The sequence below is a fragment of the Phyllostomus hastatus genome, unplaced genomic scaffold (assembly GCF_019186645.2).
Source record: "Phyllostomus hastatus isolate PE091 unplaced genomic scaffold, TTU_PhHast_1.1 phas_scaffold_21, whole genome shotgun sequence".
In the NCBI taxonomy this organism is placed as follows: domain Eukaryota; kingdom Metazoa; phylum Chordata; class Mammalia; order Chiroptera; family Phyllostomidae; genus Phyllostomus; species Phyllostomus hastatus.
Window position 1 is genome coordinate 29,307,314 of NW_025334017.1, and position 23,758 is coordinate 29,331,071.

At 41.6% G+C, this 23,758-nt stretch overlaps 1 protein-coding gene across 8 annotated transcripts in view; it reads right to left on the minus strand.

Annotated features, from left to right (window-relative positions):
• The window catches only part of SYBU (syntabulin), a 68,667-nt gene that overhangs the window by 30,662 nt on the left and 14,247 nt on the right, over positions 1–23,758 (minus strand). For 7 of the 8 annotated variants that reach the window (XM_045861345.1, XM_045861348.1, XM_045861346.1 and 4 more), the window contains one exon: positions 11,231–11,428. In XM_045861345.1, the coding sequence (XP_045717301.1) occupies positions 11,231–11,428 (198 nt within the window). Of the gene's footprint in view, positions 1–518; positions 654–11,230; positions 11,429–23,758 lie in introns of those variants that run through there. The other variant, XM_045861351.1, reaches the window with a different exon arrangement.

The following is a 23,758-nucleotide window of genomic DNA, read 5'->3' on the forward strand; positions in this document are numbered from 1 at the left end:
ATGCAAAGAGTGCAGCTCATCTTTCGGCGGGCGATGGACAGGATCACGTGAACAGGCTCTCTCCTGATAATAAACACATCGCGTCTCGGCCTACCCAGAGGCCCACTGCAAACAGCGGGCAGTGCCAATTAGCATTAATTGGGGCTGTGCTCATCTATTCCCACAGCCCACACCAGCTAAGGCCAGGCTTTGCATTTGCAAGCGCAGCATGCACTACTCAGGGTTAGAAGAGCATTCTAAAATGTAAGCTCTCGTGGTCATTCTTTTTTTTTTTGGTTTGGCTTCCAATTGCACAGGCTCACCTATGACCAGGGTTATTGAAAACAGTATGTGTGTGTCTTTTTAAGAGTTTAGTTAGCGACTCTGCATTCAGGCTATCTGAAAGGCAGAGTTGCAAATTTGATTTTTAGGCTACAGCTTTAGCTTACCACAGCTAACTTTGCACACACACGCACACAAAGAGCATACCCTCTGTGATCCAACACAATCATTTACTTACTGTGACTAATGCTACTTACTTAGAAGGTAAGCTCCGTAGACTTTCATGGCAAACACTGCCTCTGCAAACAGCCTCCCACCACAGGCTGGGGAATGTCTTGTGCAGAAATACAGTGTGTGCAGCTCATCCCTCGGTGGAGTACAGTCTCAGAGTGGGGTATCCATGGAGACCGAGCCTCCTACATGTGCAGGGCAAGGAAGTTACTCTGCTGGGCACCATAGCAACAGGAGGCAGAGGGAAGGCCAGCCAATCAGGGAAGAGCACAGGAGCTTCTCCCTGGTGACTGCAGCATTTCAAATGGAACCAGCGCCCTCATGAATGGACACAAAGCATTTAAAGAAATACCAGATTGTCAAATGGAAGTAGATGCCTACACAACAGTCAAGGCTAATCCTTTGATGGTGTTGGAATAAAACACTTAGAACCTTTCCACAATGATTATATCCCAATGGACACAGAAGAAATTACATCAAAACCCCACACATTCCTAAATTTAATAGCAAGCCCCTGAGGCTTTGAGGTTAAGGCTTGGTGTACTCCTTGAATTCCAGCTATTTAACTATGCAAGGCAGTCCGCAGTGCTGCCGGGGGGAGGACAGGAGAGCTCTGCCGTGCAGAGGGGGAGAAAACAGAATTGGGCGCTCTCTGGGACAACTGCGGGCACATTCCTTCCAAACAGGTTTGCTCAGAGTAAACACATTTATCAAACCTCCCCCAAACCCTCCATTATATCAGCATAATTCTTACTAAGGAGGCATGTGCGACAAAATAGGACCCATGCGGGCAAGGGAGCGAGCGGACAGTCAAATGCCTTAAAGTTGTGCTGTTTGGAAACTTGCCTCAGCTCTCATTTTATGAGAGTGATGACAGGGACCATTTATTGGGCATGTTCTGTGCCCCAGGCAAACCCTGTCATGACAAACCCAGCTTCCTGCCAAACACTGACACCCATTTTTGCAAAAAACACAGGATGGGCATGTTTACCTCTTAGTGCTGCACAGAAGTTATGTGATGAATAGAGTCTGCTACACATCGAAGATATTTTATGATTCTCACAGCAACCCCAAAGGCTAAGTATTCATTATCCCTCCATATTATAAAAAAAAAAAACCCATATCCTTACGTTACTAAGGACACCCTTCCACTCATCAACTCCCCTCCCCACACTGCTCTGCTGTGGGCTTCATGCACGGTACTCACTGTCTAAATACAAGGTGAGGTGCCTCCTCCCATAACCACATCCCAGAAAAGAAATCCCTTTATCTTGGTGTCTTTCCAAAGTTTCTTATTGTAGAGCTCTCTTTATAATTACCTTCTTTGAACAGAGTCCCCTTTTCAAAAAGACACATCTGTCTGAACAGACCCCAGTCAGTGCTCGGTCGGTCCGCCTTCAGAGGCCAACCACTAGGCTAGGGCTGTTTCACAGGAAGGGGGGCAGGAAAGTGACAAGCAGATTCTTAATTATTCCTGTGGTTTGACTCCTCCAGCCCTTTAAAGAGCACTCAAACAGCAATACAGTCAAGGGCCAGGTTGCAGAAATCACACAAACCCGCATCCCTAGCTAACTGAACTCAGGACCTGAGTAGCTCTGGGTAGTGAAGGACGCTCAGACATATCAACAGGAACACAGGAGAACCGGCTGTCCCCAGGCTGTGCACGGATGTTGTGACAACCTGCTACGTGTCCTCCAATGCCCATCTCCATGCTCTCCCTCTTCCATAATAATAGGTGACTAAGATGTCCTGGGATGTAATTGGAAATGACATACAGCACATCTGTGTCCTGGGTGAGGGGTCCTTTCCCCCTTCCTTCTGCCTGGTAGGTGACAGTCAGTGATGGGGCTGCCTACCAGCTTGGATCACCCAGATGCCTACGTGCTATTTTGCAAGAGACAAATACACTTCTGTTGAGTTCTAACACCTGTGTTTGGGTGGGTCTCTTTTTATAGTAACTTAACTTGTACCCTCACAGTACTTGTCTTGAAAATGTGCCCCGGGCATGGATTCAAAACTGCTTTCTGTCAAACAAATTGGTTGGAAGTGAAGATGGTCTGTTCTAGCAAAGACAGACAAGTTGAATAGTAGCAGCAGCTCTAGACATGAAAAAGACAGAATTAAGTTTTTTATATTAACTACGATTAATGAAGTCAATGTTTCTAAATAATAATAGAGTGTACATATGTTTAACTAAAATAACAAATGAAAACCCATCAGACACTATTTCATTCATCTCTCTAAGGGCTTACTTGAGTTAGCAAATAAAATAAAACATTTTAAATCTCATTAGGAAGATGGGACACTTTATATTCTGTCATATACATTGTATCCATATACAGGGGTGGGCAAAAGTAGGCTTACCATTGTGAGTACGGGAAACACTGAGTTTATTCTTATATTATTTATTAATTTTTGTATTATTTTCCCTATGCACCACTGTAGACCTCCTTTTGCCCCACCCTGTACTTTTCTGTTTTCACTGCCTCCATCCTAAGCCATCTAAACTCAGTGTACCTGCTTCCAGTTCCATCTGCTGATGATCCAAGCTCCCAAGTGGCCAGAAGGATCCCAGACATAAAACTTAAATTACGTCTCTATTCTTAACCCCCTCCGATGGCATCCCATCACTGACAATGCAGACCTCCCCGGCTCCCACTTTCTGCTCCACCCCCACCCCAAACCTCTACAAGGGCGAAGGAATTTGCCTAATGTCTTAGCTCAGAGGTCATCCCCTAAACCCTTCCTTGCCCCTTCCCAGTCACTGTCTGCTAGCCTTGACTTGTTTCACTTGTCACTCTCTGGACTTACCCTGTTTGTCCGCTTGTGTATCAGCCATCGCCCCGAGTTAAAGGCATGCTCCATGGGAACAGCCATCTCGTTTGTATTTTCACTCCTCCACCCTTAACGTGTCAGTGTCAGCACCCAGTCAATGCTGAATACATGTGTGTTGCGTGAATGAGTGCAGGCTAGTTAGTGTACAGCGGGGACTCAAACCCGAGTTTAGCAGAAAACTTATATATGGGGAAATAAGAAGTTTATCCTTCCTTTAGAAGTATAAAGTCTTCCTTTAAACCCTTACATAGTGATCACCTTCCTGCAAGGCCACAAACATTCCAGATTCTGCATCTGAGAATGTAAATCCACTGACGCCACGTTCCTGAGGCGTGATCTCACTCAGCCACAACCTGCATTTATGTAGCTTATCGCTGCTACAGGTTAGGTGGTGGAAGATTCACTGAATTATCTAAATGAACGTACTATATTGTTCAACACATAACTTTTTGTCAATAACCCCACAATACACCCAAATGCCACACAATGAATTATAGTGTCAAAGAAGACGGCGAGATCTGGGTGTTTACCCCTCTGGCTCCTTTACCTGTCGGGGAAAGGGCACAGTTTCTTCACACACAGCCTGGGAGTGCCCTCCATCTGGCATCTGGGTAACTCAGCCCTTCTTGTGCCCTGAGTGATGTGGGATGGTTCCAAACTGTTGCCAGAACCAACTATTTCACCATACCTTGTGGTGTCTCCTTAACTACGCCTCTGCCTTTACATGCAGACAGTCTCTTCAACAAACCCTCCTCCTCAACTAGGAAATAAGATCACATATCTGCATGATTTATAGCTCTTGGGTTATGAGTTTGCGAGTAAAAGAGGCTTCCAAGTTTATTTCTCACACGCTGGCTGCTGATAAATATGTCGGACAACGGTGTGCGGTCCACCGGAGCATCTGCCCTGTGTGACAGACCTACAGGGCTTCATTCTCAACACGTTACAGCACGTAGTGAGCACTTGGCAGGCACCCAAATCGGTGGCTAGAACACTGTACATGCAATAAAACCTAGTGAGCCCAGGACTTGGGTGGCAGTCACCTTCAGGGAGAAGAGGATTACAATTCACTGATTCTCAGGGGAAAACATTAACGGACCACTTGGCAGCATTACGTTGCCCGGAGGCATTATCGAAACACAGATGGAAGAAAAGCATGAGCGTAAATAAGTAACCTGGCCCTGAAGATAAACACTAAGTCCATGCATCGCAGTTCAGCTTGATTTCACTGGTCTGGTTGTGCTCTGCTCGGGGGAGTGATGGACCATGCAATCATCCACCATGGGACATTCTCTGCTCCGTCCTGGGTGAGGTTTCCTTCTCTCGGGGTGAAAGAAAGTTTCAGAGAGCCATTTCAGCAACAAGGCAAGAGCTCTTGTTTAACTTGACTAAGTCTAGTGATCTTTGTTTGTGAAAGCATTTGTGATATACACCCAAATGTATTTTCATAGTAGCACACAAACATTTTGACAAGTAGAGCAAAGACGAGTTCCCAGTTAAGTGGGCAACACCGAAGACCTTTACATTCCTTCTCTGTTCACATCCTCCCAGCTCACTGCACTGATCTGCATCCAAACGGCTTTATGGGTTCAGCTCTCTGTATTTCGTTGAGGTTCCACTAAGGTTCATTGATTTTGTTATCAGCAATAGCCAGCATAATCTACATATGGACTGTATCCACTAATTTATAAAAGTTAATAAGAATTGTTAGGACTGTACAAACATTAAAGAAAAATAATTTCTGTCCTGTGTCAACAGATCTTCCTTGATATTCACTCTCTTCAAATCAATCCTTTGAAGACAGAACGGACAATCAGTGCAATGGCAGGAGTTAGGAGTAAGCCTACTTGCTCTGTTTAAAATCCACTTACCAGATGAGTGACCTTGGATGAGTTACTAAACCTCTCTGTGCCTGTTTCCCCACCTATGAAATAGGAGGCAATGATACCCCTTTCTAGCACTGACATTAGGGTAAAATGAGTGAAGTGCTTGGAATTTTGCCTGGGACAGTCAATGCTCAATAAATATCAGCTAAAAAAATGTAAATCCAATTTCAGAGTGGTATCCAAGCCCACAGCTACATGTAATATGTTCTTCCAGATGTTTTCAGAAGGCTTTCGGTCTCCCAAACAGGGCTCTCAACTCTCCCGCAGGTAGCTCGAGTTGTTATAAGAATGGCCCTCCCAGCTAAGCTGTCCAGCTCTCTTGTTTCACAGAACTTTGAAGTGAAAGTGATGCTTGTGATAAGCACAGGAACATCTGTAGGCAACCTGGCTGTGTGGGAAAGAACCCCTATCTATTAGGGAACCAGTGTTGATTAGTCACTAACCTAGTTGGTGCCCTTCTGGGTTTTCTAGCAAATGCCTCTGAATGTGGGAAATAGTTTTTTTTTTAAAGGAACTGAGCCTCTGTTATTGTTGTGAGGTTATTATAGTTCATCTGGCCAGGCCTCCAATTTCAGTAGCCTGGATGGTATCTGATGACAAAGGAATACTAACTTAGTTTGAAAGCTGACAAAAATATCATTGACATCTTTCAAATGCAGAGTCCAACATTTCAGTCTCTCACTGTGGATTCCTTTTAATCTGAAGCACCCCCAACTATTTGTTCTTTACTTATCTCCTTAATCACAGGTGGTGTGGTTGTTTTTCTGTCACATTTTCTAATTACTTGTTTAAATTGTGTAATTGCTTCCTCTGCTCTGGAGAAAGGATTTAGTGCTTCTCTTTGTAAAACAATGACACTGAGTCTTTTCATTCTCTGGGGTGAGGTATAGGACTCTGCAAGTAGTAAATCAAGCCGAACACGGGAGGCCCAGGAATGTCATTTGAGGTACTAGCAGTAACCCAAACTAGGCCTTTCCTTTCTGAGTAAAAAAATCTCTTCAGGAAAACTGACTGCAAGCTAAACATAGGAGGAGCACTTGGGAAAAGAAATGTTTCCAGCGCAGAGTCTTTAAAATGTTCCCAGTTGGAATACCTTCATTCCTTTCTTTTTCACCTGTACTGTGCCAGATTTATCACACGGTATTTTCCTTCAATTATAAGCTCCCTAAGAGAAGGGCGACAGTGAAAGGGTGGTCACCTTGACCACATCTTTCCGACATTCCTCCCACAGGAAACGTAACTCCTTGTACAAAGTGGACACTCCCTTTCTCAGTCCAGTATTTATTGGATACCTAACTACTGTATGGCAGACGGTGTATTAAGCTCTGGAGATTCAACCTGAATGTCTGCTGAAGTGACTTGTACATAAAAGGAAAGCCTAGAGTCATCATCCAATTGGACTGTAGGGATGCTTGCTTTTGCTCCTTGGTGACAATTTTTAATTAAACACACACAGGCATTGACGGCAGCCAAATGACAGAAGGCTCACTGTCACTGCCTCTAAGAAGTTCCAGGAGGTGTCCTGCCTGGAGGAAGGCGGGCGTCACGCTGCACGTGCCACTGTGCCCTGCTGGAAAGGGGCAGGCTTGCAAAGCCCGCCTTCCTAAGCCCTTCCCGGCAGCCTGTGACATATACCCCTTTTCCTTCTGCATTGGATAGAGGCAACGTGATTAGCTCTTTATTGTAATGACCAAAGGGGCATTTCAATAACTCCTTTCTGCAGTGAACTGCAGTTTTCCAGAATCTAGAACAACAAACCTAAAATTAAATGGGCTCATGTTACTTAACGATCAAGGGCCCCTGAGCATCTGTCTCAGAGACACTAATTGCTTGCTATTTTAATAAAGTGCTGTTGGTTCTAATGAGATGATTTCTTTTTTAAAAAAGTAGAGTGTGCACACCAAGATCAGTTTGGGCTGGGGAGAGATGGCCAGTTGGGGCTAGGGTGGAGATGGAACATTTTAACCTGACAGCGGTGTCATCTTGTGGTTAACAGACTATGTCTTTGCATTTGACGAATTTTGGAGTCATCCAAGGGCCTCATTTCCAGGATTTCCTCTCTTCATATTTGTATGACTGACAGGTTTATTCTGCTGAAAGTTCAGAGAACTATAGGTCACGGTGCAGACTTTTCTAAATACAAAGAGCTTATTATACAGAATTGGATCCCATTCAAATAACTGAGCAACTTTTTCAGTGATGACATTAGGAATTTTAGGCAACTAAAAAACAAACCCAAAAAAACCAACAAAACTTTAGGGATCCCTTTGATCCTGGTTAAATGCAAACAAATAGAAGGGTCACAAGGTCCTACCTGCTTACCTGATATGTACACCTATGAGCAATGAAGTTAGAAGTAGTTGACAAGAGTGATGTGTCAGGGTTTGCCTTTGGGTGAGGGTCACTAGGATCCATAAATTCTGATAGAGGAGATCCATGAGATCTCAGAAATCAAATGCAGTATTTTGCATAGGGGTATTCTTCTGGAATGTGGGTCCATGGCCTTCATGATTCTCAAAAGATCCAAGATTCAGAACAACATTAAGAACAACTGTTCTTGTTTCCTTCCTTCCTCTCTTTTTCCTCACTCCCTTCCTTTTTTTCTTTTTGTCTGCATTTTCTTCGTGAACATCTAAGGCCTTAAACATTCTCAGAAAGACAAGTGGCTAATCATTAGCAGGATCAGGGACTTGCTAGGTGTGACTTCTGTGTATCTATGTAGAGTTTTAAGTCTTATATCAACATGATTATTCTTTATTATGGTTATTGGGACAAGGAAGGTCAATGATAATCTTAACTCCCAGTTAAACTGAGTTTGTTCTCTCTGCACCACTCTTGTCTCTTATTCCACTGTTTACTTGCATCGTTATCACTATAAGAGGATTTTAGAATGAGTGGTGGATATTTTGGTGGATGATATGGGGTGGATAACAAAAATGAGATAATTTCTGTTTGCATTCAAATCCTACATTGCTTTCACAAATGAATCTACTTTTTCTTAATAATTAATGAAGCTGACATTTTTTTTCCAGCACATTTCATCTTCACAATCCCGGAGTCCACCTTGGCTGTTGAGGTCAACAAGTATTGACTGAGCACCCCAATATTCACTGACCCTGTGTACCAGGAGTTTGATAATAGAGCTCCTGCTCTTCAACATACATTACATGTGTTAGGGAAGCAGATTCTGTTGGTGATTACTCCCAGGTAAAAGGAAAATTGAGAACATTTCTCCAAAGAAGATATATGAATGGCCAACGAGCACATAAAGACACTCATCATCATTAGCCTCCAGGGAAATGTAAATTAAAAAGCACAATGAAGTACCACCTCACACTCACTAGAATGGTTATAATTAAAAAGATAGGCAGTAACAGCTGTTAACAAGGAGGGAAGTAGAGAAATCGGAACCGTCATACATTATAAAATGGTACAGCCACTTTGGGAAGCAGTTTGGCATTTCCTCAAAAAGTTAAACATAAAGTTACTCTACAACTCAACAATTTTATTCCTAGATGCGGAACCAAGAGAACTGAATGCATATTCATACAAGAACATGAACATGAAAGTTCACGGCACATTATTCACAAGAGCCAAGAAGTAGAAACAACCCAAATGTCCATCAGCTGTGAACGGAGAAACACAGTGCGGCACACCACAACGCCCAGGCGAGACGTTAATAGCAGGGGAGGCTGGAGGTAGTTTTGGCGAGAGGGTACCTGGGAACTCTGTACTCACCACTCAATATTTCTATAAACCTAAATTTGCTAAAGAAAAGTCTATTTAAAAATGTGGTATATCAATATAATAGAATATTACTGAGCCATAAAAAGAACAAAAAGTGCTACAATGATGAACCTTGAAAACAAGCGGCCAGACTCAAAAGGCTGCATACTGTATGATTCCATCTACACGAGGTGTCCAGAATGGGCAGATCCATGGAGACAGAGTCTAGGTTAGCGGTTGCCAGGGCCTCGGGGGAAGGGACCTTGTGGAGTGACTGCTGACAGGCATGCAGTTTCTTTCGGGGGTGATGAAAATGTTCTGGAATTAGACAGTGATGATGTTTGCACAACCTTTTGAATGCACCAATGAATTGTACACTTCGAAGGTGTGGATGTTACGGTGTGTGAATTATATCTCATTATCTCAAAAGGATAATGGAGCTGAGGGAGGGAGGGAGGGAGGCAGTTCTTGTCTTTGGGTACCAAGGGGAAGCAGTTTTGCCACCCAAAATATGCCTTTTGGGGAAACATTATTTTTAAGCTGGTTATTTTTAAGAACAGAAGAGGCAAGAAAAGCATTTACTTTCCCCTCACCTGCCTAAAGGAACTCGGGTAGAACAATCTGCTTAAAGGAGGGGAGCTATCACCTTAGCATAATATAACCTAAGTGTGGCCGTCCTGAGAAACCAACCTGCAAAGTCTGTTTGTTAGACTCCGTTCTGTGTCCGTTGTTTCCGAGTGGCTTCATGAGAGTTTGTTTACCAAATATTTGCTCTTTCTCATCCACCTGTGAGTTGCCTACTTTCCCTCTGAAGTCCCAGATCCCTGCCTCCCTCTCCTTTGTCCAGAAGGGCATATAAGCCTCACCTGCCCAGTCTGTCCAAGGGTCTCCTATTCTTAGGGAACCCCCACATGTACATATGTGGTCAGGTTGGTAATTTTCTCCTCTTAATCTGTCTCACGTCAATTTGATTACTAGACCAGCCAGAAGCCCTTAGAAGAATAGAAGAAAAATTATTTTCCTCCCACACAGTACACAAGGTAATGGTTGTATTTTTCTATAATGGCATGATATTATTTACTTCATTGCCGCCATCCTGTGTGTTGAGGGCAGCCAACACCCTTTTTACAATATCCGTCTTTCTCTTTCATGTGCTGTCTCCCCTGCTGTGTATCATTCCCTTTCTCTTTTATATGATTCCCAGCAATGAACTATTAACAAATTCACCATGACTAAGATTTATCCGGAACCTAGGAAAGACGGGGGTTCTTTTTCACACAGTTTAAGGTGTGCTCGGAGACTAAACAACGTTCTCTTCGGTTGACTAAAATGCAAGATGAAGAATAATCCATTAAGGCATGCTGTGCACATCAATTATTCAGGAAGAACAAAAGCAGACAGAGATGGAAGAGGACACAGGACCTTCCAGTGGAAAAGCACACCCGACCAAGCTGTGGCTCCACTGAAATCAAGCTGTCTGCAGCTTCTTGCACAAAAATGTCACCGCCAAGCAAAATTAGAAGACAGATGAGGACTCATGCAAGCTACTACTCTGTCTTTTTGGGCTCATAAATATGCACCGTGTAATGGGACGTTAAAGAAAATATGCAACTTCAAGGTTTCTCTCAATGCCAATGCTGATGTCCTTTTACTTTGAAGTTAGAACTTCAGTTTTACTCAAACGATATTTGCTCACTTACCGCATATATTTCTGAGATACAAAGTATCTATTTATATATTGCAAATTCCCAGAATTGACTCTTTCTAATGTTCATGGCAACCCATCCAATACAATAATGATCACCATTTCATCTCATAGCTTTTAATGTTTTGTAATTCTTGAATATCTCTATAGGTATAACATCATATTCAAATTTCAACCTTTAAAACAAATAAACTAACCAGGTTAGCAGGTATGCCCAGCCCTAAAGATCTGCATCAAGATAACTCATTCTTTTCATAATTTGTGGGCACTTCAGATGGTACCAAGTAACTTCTTAATATAACTCATGCTGGAATTAACTACAGAGTTTAAATGTCAGCTCATCCAGTTTACGTTTTTTCCGCTTGACTCTGTCTTTATAATACATGCATGCCACTGTTCTTAATCTTTAACAACGGTACAGAAATATTCCACTCTTTGCCCCCACCTCCTTTTTAAAAACCGGATGTTTCTGGGCACCAGGTCCAGCATTGGTGTTCCCTGTCTTGACACACAGGTGCTTGCCTTCAAATGTGAAATCACTCCGGTCACGCTCTGCCGATAACAACATGAATATAAGTGCATTTACCTGGCTTTACAAGGCCTGACTTGGGTTCCTTCTTATATCGCGCTGACTGGATGCCTCCCTCACCAACCATTCTAATTGTGCATTTCTTCCTGGTAAAGTCTTCATCACTTCCAGGGGGGAAGCCCACAGGACTGTTCCCAGTGTCCGAGGGCGTCTTCACAGGAGACACCGACTGGCTGCTAGGACAGCCTGTGTCATCTGCAAGACAAGAACCAACACTCGTTTAGCGAGGAGGAGGAAATCCACGACGGCCAGAAGCGTGCAGCGTCACACACATGTGCGTTCACGCACCTGCACTCCGAGCATCAACCCCCAGGTTAATGCCTGTGAATAACTCTCCTTTTATTTTCCAAATGTTGGCCAATCATTTAAACAGAGAAAACACCAATTATCAAAACAAAACATATTTTAAGGCAACACCTTATAAGTTTTTGGATCATAAATATTTCTGTAACATTCATGTTGTCAAAAGCTAAAGATTTGTCTATTTTTACACATTTAGGTAGTTTCCTTTTGGGTCATAACTGTCCATGGATTTTTGATGGGCTTAGTAACAGCAACTGGATGTTCACCACAGCAACTGGAATCATTCATAGAAACTCTCGGAGGTGTCTTGTGTTAGCAAAAAAGTTACTTCAATGTTTTGTCCACATCCAGTTTCTGATCACTGGGCCCATAATTTCGTTAACAGGGTGACAGACAAGACAACTGGCATGAGGAGTTCAAGCAAGCATTGAGAAATGGTCTTGTTCTGTTATACACACCGAACCAAAAATATATCAACCAGATAGTGTGCTGTCTGGAGTAAACAAGGGAAAGGAAAATGATACTCACATTAGAAACATTCCCTTAACTTTCAAGTTTCAGATAATTACCACCGTCATTGTTATAAATTAATACAGCTGATATGCCCTTGCTGGTATGGGTCAGTGGGTTGGAGCATCATCTGCAAACTGAAAGGTCACGAGTTCGATTCTCAGTCAGGCACATACCCAGGTTGTGGGTTCGATCCTCAGTCGAGGTGTGAGTGAGAAGGCAAACGACTGATGTTTCTCCCTTGCATTGAAGTTCTCTCTCCCTTTTTCTCTCTCTCCCTCTTTCTCCCCTTATCCTATCTCTCTAAAAGCAATGAAAAAATTTCCCTGGGTGAGGATAAAAAAGTATATACATGCATAATATGAAGTGACCTGTGAAGACATTTACTAAGCAGATAAGAATGTTGTATCACTGATTCCTGTAAGTGCTTTCCATATGAAATATTTACAAAGTTGGTTACTTCATTTGTACTTTGATGAGGAAAACTGCATAGAAATTTAATGCAGATCAATATTACTTAAAAGTATGTCCATTCAAACTAATCAATTAGTGGTAATTTTCATTACTAAGTATATCTTTGTTATTCAAAAATATTTTAATGCAGAGTTACCTTAGAAACTGGTTAAACAAAAAAAATGAATAGACATTTAGTATGAATAACTTTTAGGGAACTATTCAACTTTTATGAATATTAAAGGAACTAAAAATAAGTTGCCATCTATGAAAGACTGTCTTAAAACTTGATAGATCGAATAAAGACAGAAATAGAACTAGGCCTGAATAAAATATATTGATTGCCTGAATTTAGAATCCATTTGAAAAAGAACCACCATTGCTTCATTTTTGGCTTTTACTTCAATTTTTATTATGAAATATCCCAGTTCCTGGAACAAATGAACTTGGCACTGGTAAAAGGATTTATTTCTCTTAATATCCTTTTTTGACTTTGGACATATTAGTGTACATAGGACCTCAATAGCCCATTTCTAGATGTGAATGGTGCTTAGTGCATTGTTCACGCCTTCTGTCTTTGGTGCTCTTTTCAACGTGCTGTGTTCTTCCTGAACTCCGGAAGAGACTGGCCCTGAATTACAGGGGATGAGAGCCCCTCTTGGCTGCTACTGGTAGGCTATTTCACCACTTACTATCTCTGCCTTTCTCTTGTATTTGCATGTCCCGTGCTTCACCCCAAGGAAACCAGAGCTCTTCTCCAATGGTGCAAGGCTGCTAATTACTCAGACTGATCCCCGTGCCCCGACAAGGCCCACAGGCCTGCATATCACCTCAGGAAGCCTCTCTTTCCTGAGTCCTCTCCCAGAGCAGATAAAGTCCCCCAAATGAGGTGTAACCATTCAAAAGTACCTCTTGCCTTTAAAATCATTCCCTTATGAGTCAGTTCCATAAAATCCTTCTTTTGAAAGAGAAATGATCCAAATAAATAAAAGTCCATGCTTCAGATTCTCCATTCTAAAAAGTAACTGTTTGTCTTGAAAACTCTCAGACTCAAGGGGACATTAAAATTTTTCCAGTATTGGGAAACATTGTCAACATTACACTTTAAATAAAGAGAAGGCAAACATGTTTTCTTTAGTTCTATGATCATTTTGCTAAAGTTAAGTAAGAAAGAATATGTATGCACCATGTTTTCAGTATGAGTAATTTCAATGATTAAGTGCTGGGGTCTTATTAAAAAGTGGGGACTGAAATTATTTATGGTCAGGAAGGCAGGAGCAATTTTTCACCTGGCGTGCGGGCCTTACCTGTCACTAATATGCACAGCCAGCATCTCCAGGGACAGGTATTGAGAAGATGAGTAAGTTTTTCACTTTAGTAACCGCATAAAGCATGTGAACCACTATGTAAACTGGGGTTCACCCAACATCTCTTACCTGTCTAATATTTTGCTGCATACTGAAGAAGAAACAATAGGAATATAAGACATAATCTTTCATTGGCTAAACAAATATGCATCAAGCCTTGGCACTGCACTGGCCCACAGGCATTATACCCAGTGCCCATACTGATGGGACTTACAAACAAGCCAAAATGCAAATGATATTTACTATTAACTGGTAAGCCTCGTAAGGCAAATCCATATCCATGAAAATCTGTGAGTTATCAGAGAAGCTGGGACATTTGCCTGTTTTGTCTAACAAAGGACTCTAGTTTGGGAAAGGGCGGGGCCCCTCGTTCTCCCACTGCAGAGAGTATGCACCAAGTTATGCAGAGTAAGACCAGAGCGAAGGCAACAGAGCTTCCCATACCAGAGAGCCACCTCGTCCCCTGCGGCACCCGCGGCATTTTCCTCTGTGCAGCACTGAAGACGTGGTGATTTTTCTTCACCAAGTCATGTCTGAGGCCCCTTCTCCGCTCTCCCCCTTCCCTCTTCCTCCTCCTTTAAACGTCATGGTCCCAGTCGGAAACAGACCACCCGTCCAGATAAAGACAGTTCCCCTTTCCAAAATTCTATGTAAGATATCCTTCATTCACATCGACTCCAATATTCTAAGAATAGTGAAGACAATTTATGTTCCTTGGCTGCTCATGTCCGATCTTACTATGCGCCAAACCCCATGTGGCCCAAGCACATGTTAAAGAGATTCATGTGTTAAGCCTGCTCTGGTTAAACCCTTGGAGCCTGCCTTCTGTTCCTGCTGCTGCCTTGACTCCCGAATCTGTCCTGTGGAATCCACAGATTTCTGAACACAATGGTTATAACTGTAGCTCTTGTTAGCTATGTTAGTATAAACCAATGATCAATAACAGACATTTCTATTATGATACCATGAAGAATCTGTTTCTGGCAGGAAATGGCAGAAATCCTGAATGGTCTACCCCCAAAGTGTGGGGCGTTCTACATTTCCCGAAGAATACCAGAGAAAAGTAAGAACATTTTACTCTGGTTTTGGCATAAAGGAAGTTTTGCTCCGAGGACTTTAGGAAAAGGCTGTAGAATGCCGTCTGCCCTGGAGAGGGAGGAGTTTTTCTTTTAAAACACAAAGCAGCATGTGTGTGCACACACATTCACACACCGAGTCTTACATTGTTGAGTTTTTACAGTTCTTCCTCTATTATTCGTGGTTAACTAAAACTCCCTTACACATGCATGTGCGCATGCATGCGCGCGCACACACACACACACACACACATCCTGGAACCCTATTCCACATTTTACACAGTGTGTGATCCATTTTGAAATACAGGAGGATTTCTTCCTGGGGTCAACAACTTAAAATCCCACGTACAAGGCCCAGGATGGCCACTGGTGAAACTCAGGTAGCAGCGGCCCTCACCGAGGCCACACCTAGGGGATCACAATCTATGGAGGAGACTCATCCACATGCCCTCCTCGATTTACAGTAAGGAACAGGCTTTTTGGTGTTGTTCTCGTTCATTTGCTTTGAACCTGTCAACACAGGATTGATGGAAAGAATGGAAAGAATATTGGAAAGAATATTCCCAGATCCAGGAAAACCCTGGAAGTTGAGGCTTAATAATTAAAGTGCCATAAGAACTATACCTACTAACGGGTTTCCAAATTGTTGTTAAGGAGAAAAAAATTTAAGGTCTATAAAGACAAATGGGAGAAACAGGAATCGATTATAATTTCATAGCCTAGAATTCATTATAAAGTTATCTATTTTTCCTCTTCGCATACATTACAGCTCTTTGGCAATATGGGCAATAATCACTAATTATCCACTTAGCAGCTCTAAAAAAAGTGTGTATTGGTATCTTATAAAATAATTTGAATCTTATTTTAAATGCACTAAAGGAACTTACTAATAAAGAGAATCTGTTGGGATTGTTAGAATTTTACCTTATTATTTTTTTATTATAAAAGTAATAACTCTCATTGTGGAAAATCTGGAGTGCAGAAAAATACAAAAAGCTAAGGAAAAAGTGAAGAGATAGTATTTTCCTATAACTGTACTACCAAGAAGAAATATTTAACAATTTGGCATATTTCTTCATGATCTTTTCTTAAATGTATATGGTTGCTTTGGTTTGTCTTTTTTGTTTTGTTAAAGTTTCAATATATATTATAGACAGTTTCATTACTTTGTTACGGAAAATGTTCCCTGGAACTTGTTAGACTGGGAAAAAGCTATTAAAGATTAACAAGAGCCACTCAAAGGAGCCCCAGTTGACCAAAGATGGAAAATTTAAGCACAAAAAAGCATAACAAATACAACTGACTGATAACTATTGGATATTTTTAAAAGTCTATGAGTTCACAGTGATACATAAAAAGCAAAACTAAGGAAGGAAAAAATATCCCTTTTGCCCACAAGAATTCTAACTTACTGGAAATCACTGGATATGACCCAGGGACCAATTTTTTATGTTGAAATTTGACAATTAAAAAGAAAGAAAACTTAGCATATATTCCAGTTACAAAAACTGGTTCCTATACAAATTATATTTTAGTATACTGTTGTAAAATTCTTCCTTACAACACACACATTTCTTTGTGTTTTAAAAGAAAAACTCCTTCCTTCCTTCATGAAAGATGGAGTAATAGAAATAAAAAGTCCCGTTTTGTAGTTATTTCTAATTAAATTTTCTAGGCAACAAGCATAATCGATACAGTAGAAGGATCGGTACCCATTAAGTGTTCTTAGCGTCGCCAGCGGCAGGACGACGGACAGATGTCGACCAATGGGATGAGAGATGAATCGTACTCTCCATATGGCATTCTTGCCACAAAAAATTACCCCAAACCGATTCAACTGTGATCTACCTTATAAAGCTACTACCTTATAAAATACATGAAGAACAGTGTCGTGAATTAAATCAGGGCTTGGCAAACTGCAACCTTTAGGCCAATCCTAGTTTGCAGCCTGCTTTTGTAAACAAAATGTTACTGGACACAGTTCTGCCCAATCCTTTACATGACATTTACCATGGCTTTCATGTTCACAGTGGCAGAGCTGAACCATTGTGACAGAGATCATCTGGCCAGCAAAGGCGAAAATACTCACTACCTGGCCCTGTATAGAAAAAGCCTGCTGGCCTCTGGGTTAAATGATACCATCAAAAAGCAAACAGACACTTTGAGACAGTTGGGGCTATTTCAATGTCCTCTGTCATACCAAGGAATTATGGTAATTGCGTTAGTAGTGAAAATGGCACTATGATTATGTAAAAAAAATGTTTATCTTTTAAAAGAAATGACTGCATGCTGAGGTATGTAGGTACACGTAAGATGACCTGATGTCTGGAGATTTGCTTTAGAATGCTTCAGCAAAGTAAAGAAAGATAAGAAAAAGGGGTTAGGTATAGCAAGCATGATAATATCTTGCTATTGCCTAGTCCAGACAAAGTAAATAAGCAGCATATTGGGGTTCACTGCAGTATTTTCTCTGCTTTTAAGTATGTTTTACACAGTTTGAAAACATTTTATTTAATTTCTCAAAATCTTTAAATGAGTAACTTTAAAATAGATATGAACACAACATTTTAAAAAAGCCTATCTCTTCTTCTGGGATATTTTAGGTTGTTTCTAACTTTCTCACTGTTATTAAATTGCTTTAATGACATCTTTACAGGTAAATATTTGGTCAAATTTTTTATTACCTTAAACAATTTATCTCTAAAATTAGTGGAATTACTAAGTCTTCCAAGTAGTTTAAGACAACTTACACTCCTATATTATTGTTATGAGGTATCCCGTTTATCAAATTATTGCCAGTATGAAATACAATTTTTGCCTGCATTTTTGTCAATAACGGAAAATATATCTGTGATGTTTTAGTTTGCATGAATTTAGTTATCAGTGAGGCTGACTGTCTCTTACATGTTCATAGGTCTTCTTACTTATTTTGTGACTTGTTCATATGCTTTGACAATTTTTCTGTTAAAGAGTTTAATGACTCCTTACTGACGGGAGGAAATCCTTGCCCATGAAAGGCATCAACTCTTTGTCAGATCTCATCCAGTCCGTTGGTTGCTTTTAACTTTATGTGTTTGACTTTCAGACTTTTTTTATTTCTAGTCAAATAAATCCATATTTTGTCAAAATCAGATTTTGTCAAATCTGTCCATATTTTTTTTGTTTTCTTCTAATGCTTCAGTGCTTAGACTGTTTTTCTTTACTTCAAGATCATTTAAATATTTACTTATTCTCTATTCTATACTTGTATAGCTTAACTTTTCATTCAAATTAAGTCCTTTTGGAATTCACTTTAAAATATTGTATGAGGTTCATAGTAACATTATGTTTTAACATTTTGAAAGAAATTTTTCATCCCTGGCTGGCATAGCTCAGTGGATTGAGCGCGGGCTGCGAACCAAAGCATTGCAGGTTCAATTCCCAGTCAGGGCACATGCCTGGGTTGCAGGCCACGGCCCCCAGCAACCGCACATTGATGTTTCTCTCTCTCTCTCTCTTTTTCTCCCTCCCTTCCCTCTCTAAAAATAAATAAATAAAATCTTTAAAAATTTTTTTTAAAGTTTTCAAAAAAGAAATTTTTCTTTCATATTACTGTATAGTGCTTTCCTGATGAAAATTTCAAAGCAATGGATTTTTTTTGCAAAGTGAATATAAATATCTATATATATTTTTAAATTCTACATCTTAAAACATTAGGGTTGTCCAAAGTGTGTGTTATATAATTTTCTAGTATTTAACTGAAGGGCCTAACCACTAGGGCTACAAAACACATTTGGGGGCAATTATGATGACTAATCCCTGTTTACTGTCCTTGCACCAATTACATGCAAGAACAGAACACTGGATTCTGAAGATTGCAAATAAAATATTTCTTCAAAACTGAAGAAACATCTCTAATACTTTTGGGTCCAAAGTTTTGAATTTAAGCCTCAGCGCTCATTGCTGAACTAAACAATTCCAGAAAACATAATTTAAAAAAACATCAGGCAGAGGAAAATGTGGTTTTGTGCCATAATGTCTTGAAACATTCAGTTATGGTTTGATGCTATTCAATGTTCAGTTGCATATTTGGAGGAGAAATCATTGCTATTTTAAGGAAACACTACTTAAAACTATGGAAATTTAGTTATTCTCATGAATGACAGAAGTTTTTACAGACTACTTATTCATCCATTCAACTACTTATTGAGTATCTACAATGTGTCAGATACTACCATGATGTTGTTATTCTTCCTGCTCTAGGTACTGACATTTTTTGAGATAGTCTGATGAGAACAAATAAAATGCCACATCTTAAACTCATCCTTAATATGAACCCTGTGAAACACCACAAACCACTCAAATGCAGGAAAGAGGTAAGAAAAGTACTCAAATGCACTGAGTATAGGTACAAAAAGTAACATTTATTAAGCAGTTATCATGTGGAAAGAACACTACTTTTATCATATAATGTAATACTATCTTATTTTATAGGTGGTGAATTGAGGCCCAGAGAGATTAAGAATTTCAGGCACACATCTACTAAGTGACTCAAGATTTAAACTCAGGATTGTCTAAACGTTATAAAGTCCTTGCTTTTTCTAACTACCACAAGCTAGCTGTTTTCTAAATTTTTTTTTACATGTTTGTTCTAAGGGGAAAGAGCAGCAATTCTGGGAATGCTCAAATTAAAAACAGACAAAAGGAAGCTGTTAAAAAGGAGCCATCCCATAATAAGCAGACCACAAACATCTGAGGCAAGAAACTCTTTCTAGATGTTTCCAGTTTTCTAATATTCCTGCTTTAACACAGTAACCATATAATGCTTGCCATTCAAATAGTTTTGCATTCTATGTTTTCAATGGCAAAATTTGAACTTCTATTCCTTTATTTAATTGTAGCATCTTTTTGGAGTGAGAATTCACAAGTCTACAAGGCACTACACTAATTTTGCTTCAGTATTATGTAACACTACCTAATTGCCAATGTTGAGGTGTAAGAATCTCATTTGTCTGTCTATCCACCTGTCCATCCGTCCATCCATCCATCCATCTCTCCATCCAACCTTTCCACAAATTATGACTGATTTCCTGTTGTGTGCCAGGCAGTCTCGTCAATATTGGAAATGCAGGAATGATCAAGACTCTAAGATCTTTGTCCTCAAGGAGTTCACATTCTAGTGGGGAAGAGAGACAGCTAATGAACAAGTAAAAAACGAGCACAGAGAAGACATTTTGATTGTGATGTACTGCTAATGAATCCAACTGGGTGATATTATAAACACTGACTAGGTGGGAGGTGGGATGGGACGGTACCACATCAGACAGGTTGTCAAGGAAGGCCCCGAAGAGGTCATCTGAGCTGAGACCAAACCACGAGAAGAAACCAGTCATGGAAAAGGCATGGGAAAGAACTCCAGGCAGTGGGAACAACGAGGAATTGGGTGCACTGAGGAAACTGAAAGGAGTCCAGGAAGGCTGCTGGAGAGAAAAGGGCCGATGGCGAGCTTGAAGGGAGGTAGAAGCCCGAGTATGTGCGGGACTGCGGGCCAGGAATCCGAAGTGTATCAGCAGTGCAGTGGAAGCCATAGGATGCATTAAGCAGAAGATGACAACAGTTTGGTTTGTGGAGAAAAGACTGTATTAGTTATAACATATCTAGCTAATATGTACTGAGTGCTGACTCAGTACCAGGCATGATCTAAACACTTACTACAAAACTTAATTTAATCTAATATCCCTTGAGATGGGCACAAATACCATCCGGCTGTGCAGAGGACTATAGTACTAGCACTAGCATTTACGCCACCTGCTGAGGTCTTGTAAGTGGCAGAGCAAGGACATGAATCAAACAGACTAAGAGCAGAAGCAAATAAACCCACAAGGAGGCCACTGCCATGGCAAACATGTGAGATGATGGTTTGGCTAGGAGGTAGTGCTGAAAATTGAGAAGAAGTAGATGGATTTGGGATAGATTTTGAAAAATTAATTGAAAGCCTTAATTTAGAGCAGTGAGAAATAGGAAGGGATCAAGAATGTCTTCTAAATTCTTCATGTAAACAAGGAATACGGTGGTCATTTCCAAGTTGGAGAAAAATGTGTCTGCAGGGGGTGAAACCAAGACTTCTGGTTTTAATGTGAAATCTGAGGCACATATTATCCACCGGTTTGGAGATTATCAAATAGGCAGCTGGATGTGTGAGCCTGAAGCTCGAGGGGGAGGTTGGGAAGCATCCTACAGGCGAGGGATTTACAGATGGGAGCCCTCGGGGAGGGCAGGAAGTGAAGTGGGCTGAGGACTGTGACCCAGGGCACAGTGACACTGTGGGGACAAGAGGTGCGGGGGAAGCCAACACAGGTGACCTGAGAGGCAAGAGGAATGCTCAGAGGGGTGGGATCAAAGAAGCCAAGGAGAAAAACCTTTCCCAAGATGGGAGCTTGTTCAATTATGTTGAACGCTGCTGAGAAGTTGAGGAAAATGAAGGCAGATGAGAGAATGCAAGATTTGCCAGTGTGGTCACTCACCTGCTTCACAAGGGCAAGTTGGAGACAGGATTTTGCAGAAGTCTGGCTGAGAAGAGGAGCAGAGAAGTAAGAGGGCAGATACAAGCTGATGAGGGGCCAAAGGAGCTTATTTTCTCCAAAAGAAGCACATACTTGAGCCCGTGTGTGCGCTGACAGAAATGAGCATCTGTGTGCGGATGGCAACTCAAATAAAGCACCTCCGCTCAGCCACGCAGCCAACATCTACACAAATATAGTGGAGAGTGAAGTCATTATTTAATGAACGTCTCCCTGGTTTCTTGGAGACAAAATAATCATTTCACATACAAACGTTCCTGGGATTTCTGAGCTATTTTGAAGCTTTGAGTGCTCCCATAAAAGTCATTCAGGTACAGCGCCCCCGGCAATAAGAGAGAAAGTGAAATGAAATGAAGTGAGGCAGTGCTCCATTTCTCGCTAGAACTCGGCATTCTCTCCGAACGAGGACCTCCCCTTGGTTCTCTACCAAGCATGAGCCAGGTTGCTTGACTTGCATTATCAGCCAAAGGAGAAGGAATTTGTACAGAAAAAATATCTCGGTCCAAATATGAAATGTAGTGTGAGTAAGGACTGTAGGAATCTGTCTGGTTTTGGGGAGGGAGTTGCTGATACGGAATTTGGGGAACAGGGCGGCTCTGTCATCTCCAGAGACAGGTGAGCTGGGCATGGGTGGGGGGACAAGCTTTAATTTCTCTTGCCCTTTCTTCCACAGAGTGCGACCTTTCCCAAGTAAGCATGTTACCGATACTTTTGACTTTCTTTCTCCTTAGCAATACCAGTTTATTTGCAGTTTCCAAGCCATGCCTTTTCAGAGACTCAGTGTTTTTGTTTGTTGTTAGGTTCCTTGGCAGGAGAAAATGGAGAAGAGGGACAGGAGCGGCTAGGAGAACTGGAGAGATAGGAAGGAAAGAGAAGAGAGAGACAAAGACAGACACCGAAAAGCTCTCTCTTATTATTCTCCTGAAAACCTTACAACAAGAAAACTCCAAAGCACTCTAAGGTCAGTTGAGTTACAGTTGGCTCCCTTATAGCCATGTAAATGTTCCCCCCTTCCTTCTATTTCTTGTCACATTGAGCATCTGAAGACAGGAATGGTCAAGAGGGCTAAAAGTGGGAGAATGCTAAGGAAAACACAATGTTCACTACATAGTCTCTGTGACTGCTACATTTATGTTTTTTTCTATTTGGAGAAAAAAAGACTTGTTTTAGATAATACCTGTGTGTCATGGCATTTACTTCTTTTTCCTTTTTCCAGAAAAGAACAAAGAAAGAAGAGAGAGAAAAAGAGGGAACACACCCAGAAACAGTCTAATCCTAGTGGCATTCATAAAACAAACTCCTGATTTTCGAAAGTTAGCCTCACAGAATAAATGTCCATCCACAGAAGAACGGCTGAATAAGCGACGGCCGTCTGTGGAGTGGAATATGTGCATGGCTGCACTGGCACAGCCATGGATGGGGGACTGCCGTGCACTGGCATGCAAGGACAGGTGCCGGGACCACCTGCAACACACATTCCCAGACAGGAGTCTTGTCAGTACTGCCCATCACTCTAGTCCCCTCCTAGGACTGGTCCCTTGCCCACAGCAGATGTTTAATAAGTATTTGCTTAACAAAGGAACAGAAAGGATCACAGATGAATATAGCACAGTCTCACTTTGGCGAAAAGCAAAACAGAATAAATCGTATAAATGTGATGGCCTCCACTCTGACATGCATGTTTGCCCATTTCCGTGACATTTAAATTAAAAAAAATATATGATAACAGGCATCAAAGAAACACCCCAGAATAAATAGAAGGGTAGGTTGGGGTCCGCCAGGATTCAAGAATTTTGAGGGTTAGTTAGGTCAGCAGCTAAGAGGAAGCCTCCCACACCGAAGTGGAGAGAACGATGGCTGAGCCGGCCAGGAAGGAGGAACTGCCGGAAAGCTCATCAGAGGGAAGAGTGGAAGGGTGTGTTTCTACAGGATGGGGCTGAGTGCTGGGACAGCCCACCTGATGAGCACTGGCGTCCCTGGGACGCAGTCACCCTGAAATCACTGGCCTCCTGGAGCCTGACAGTGGGACCCAGGCAAGACAGTGGAGCGCCTGGACGTGATGCAGGTTGTCCAGTGGTGTGAGGAGCAGCTGGGTCAGGAGTCTCTCTCTGCTCTGGCAGAGGAGGGGCTAGATTGTATCTGCAAAGCAGGAGAATGCCACGCGGAGTGGCAGGGGAGGTTTGGGGCAGTGACCACGCCCAGGAGCTGGCAGAGCCACAGACTTGCACACCTGAAGTGCTCCGAGGCTCCCTTGGG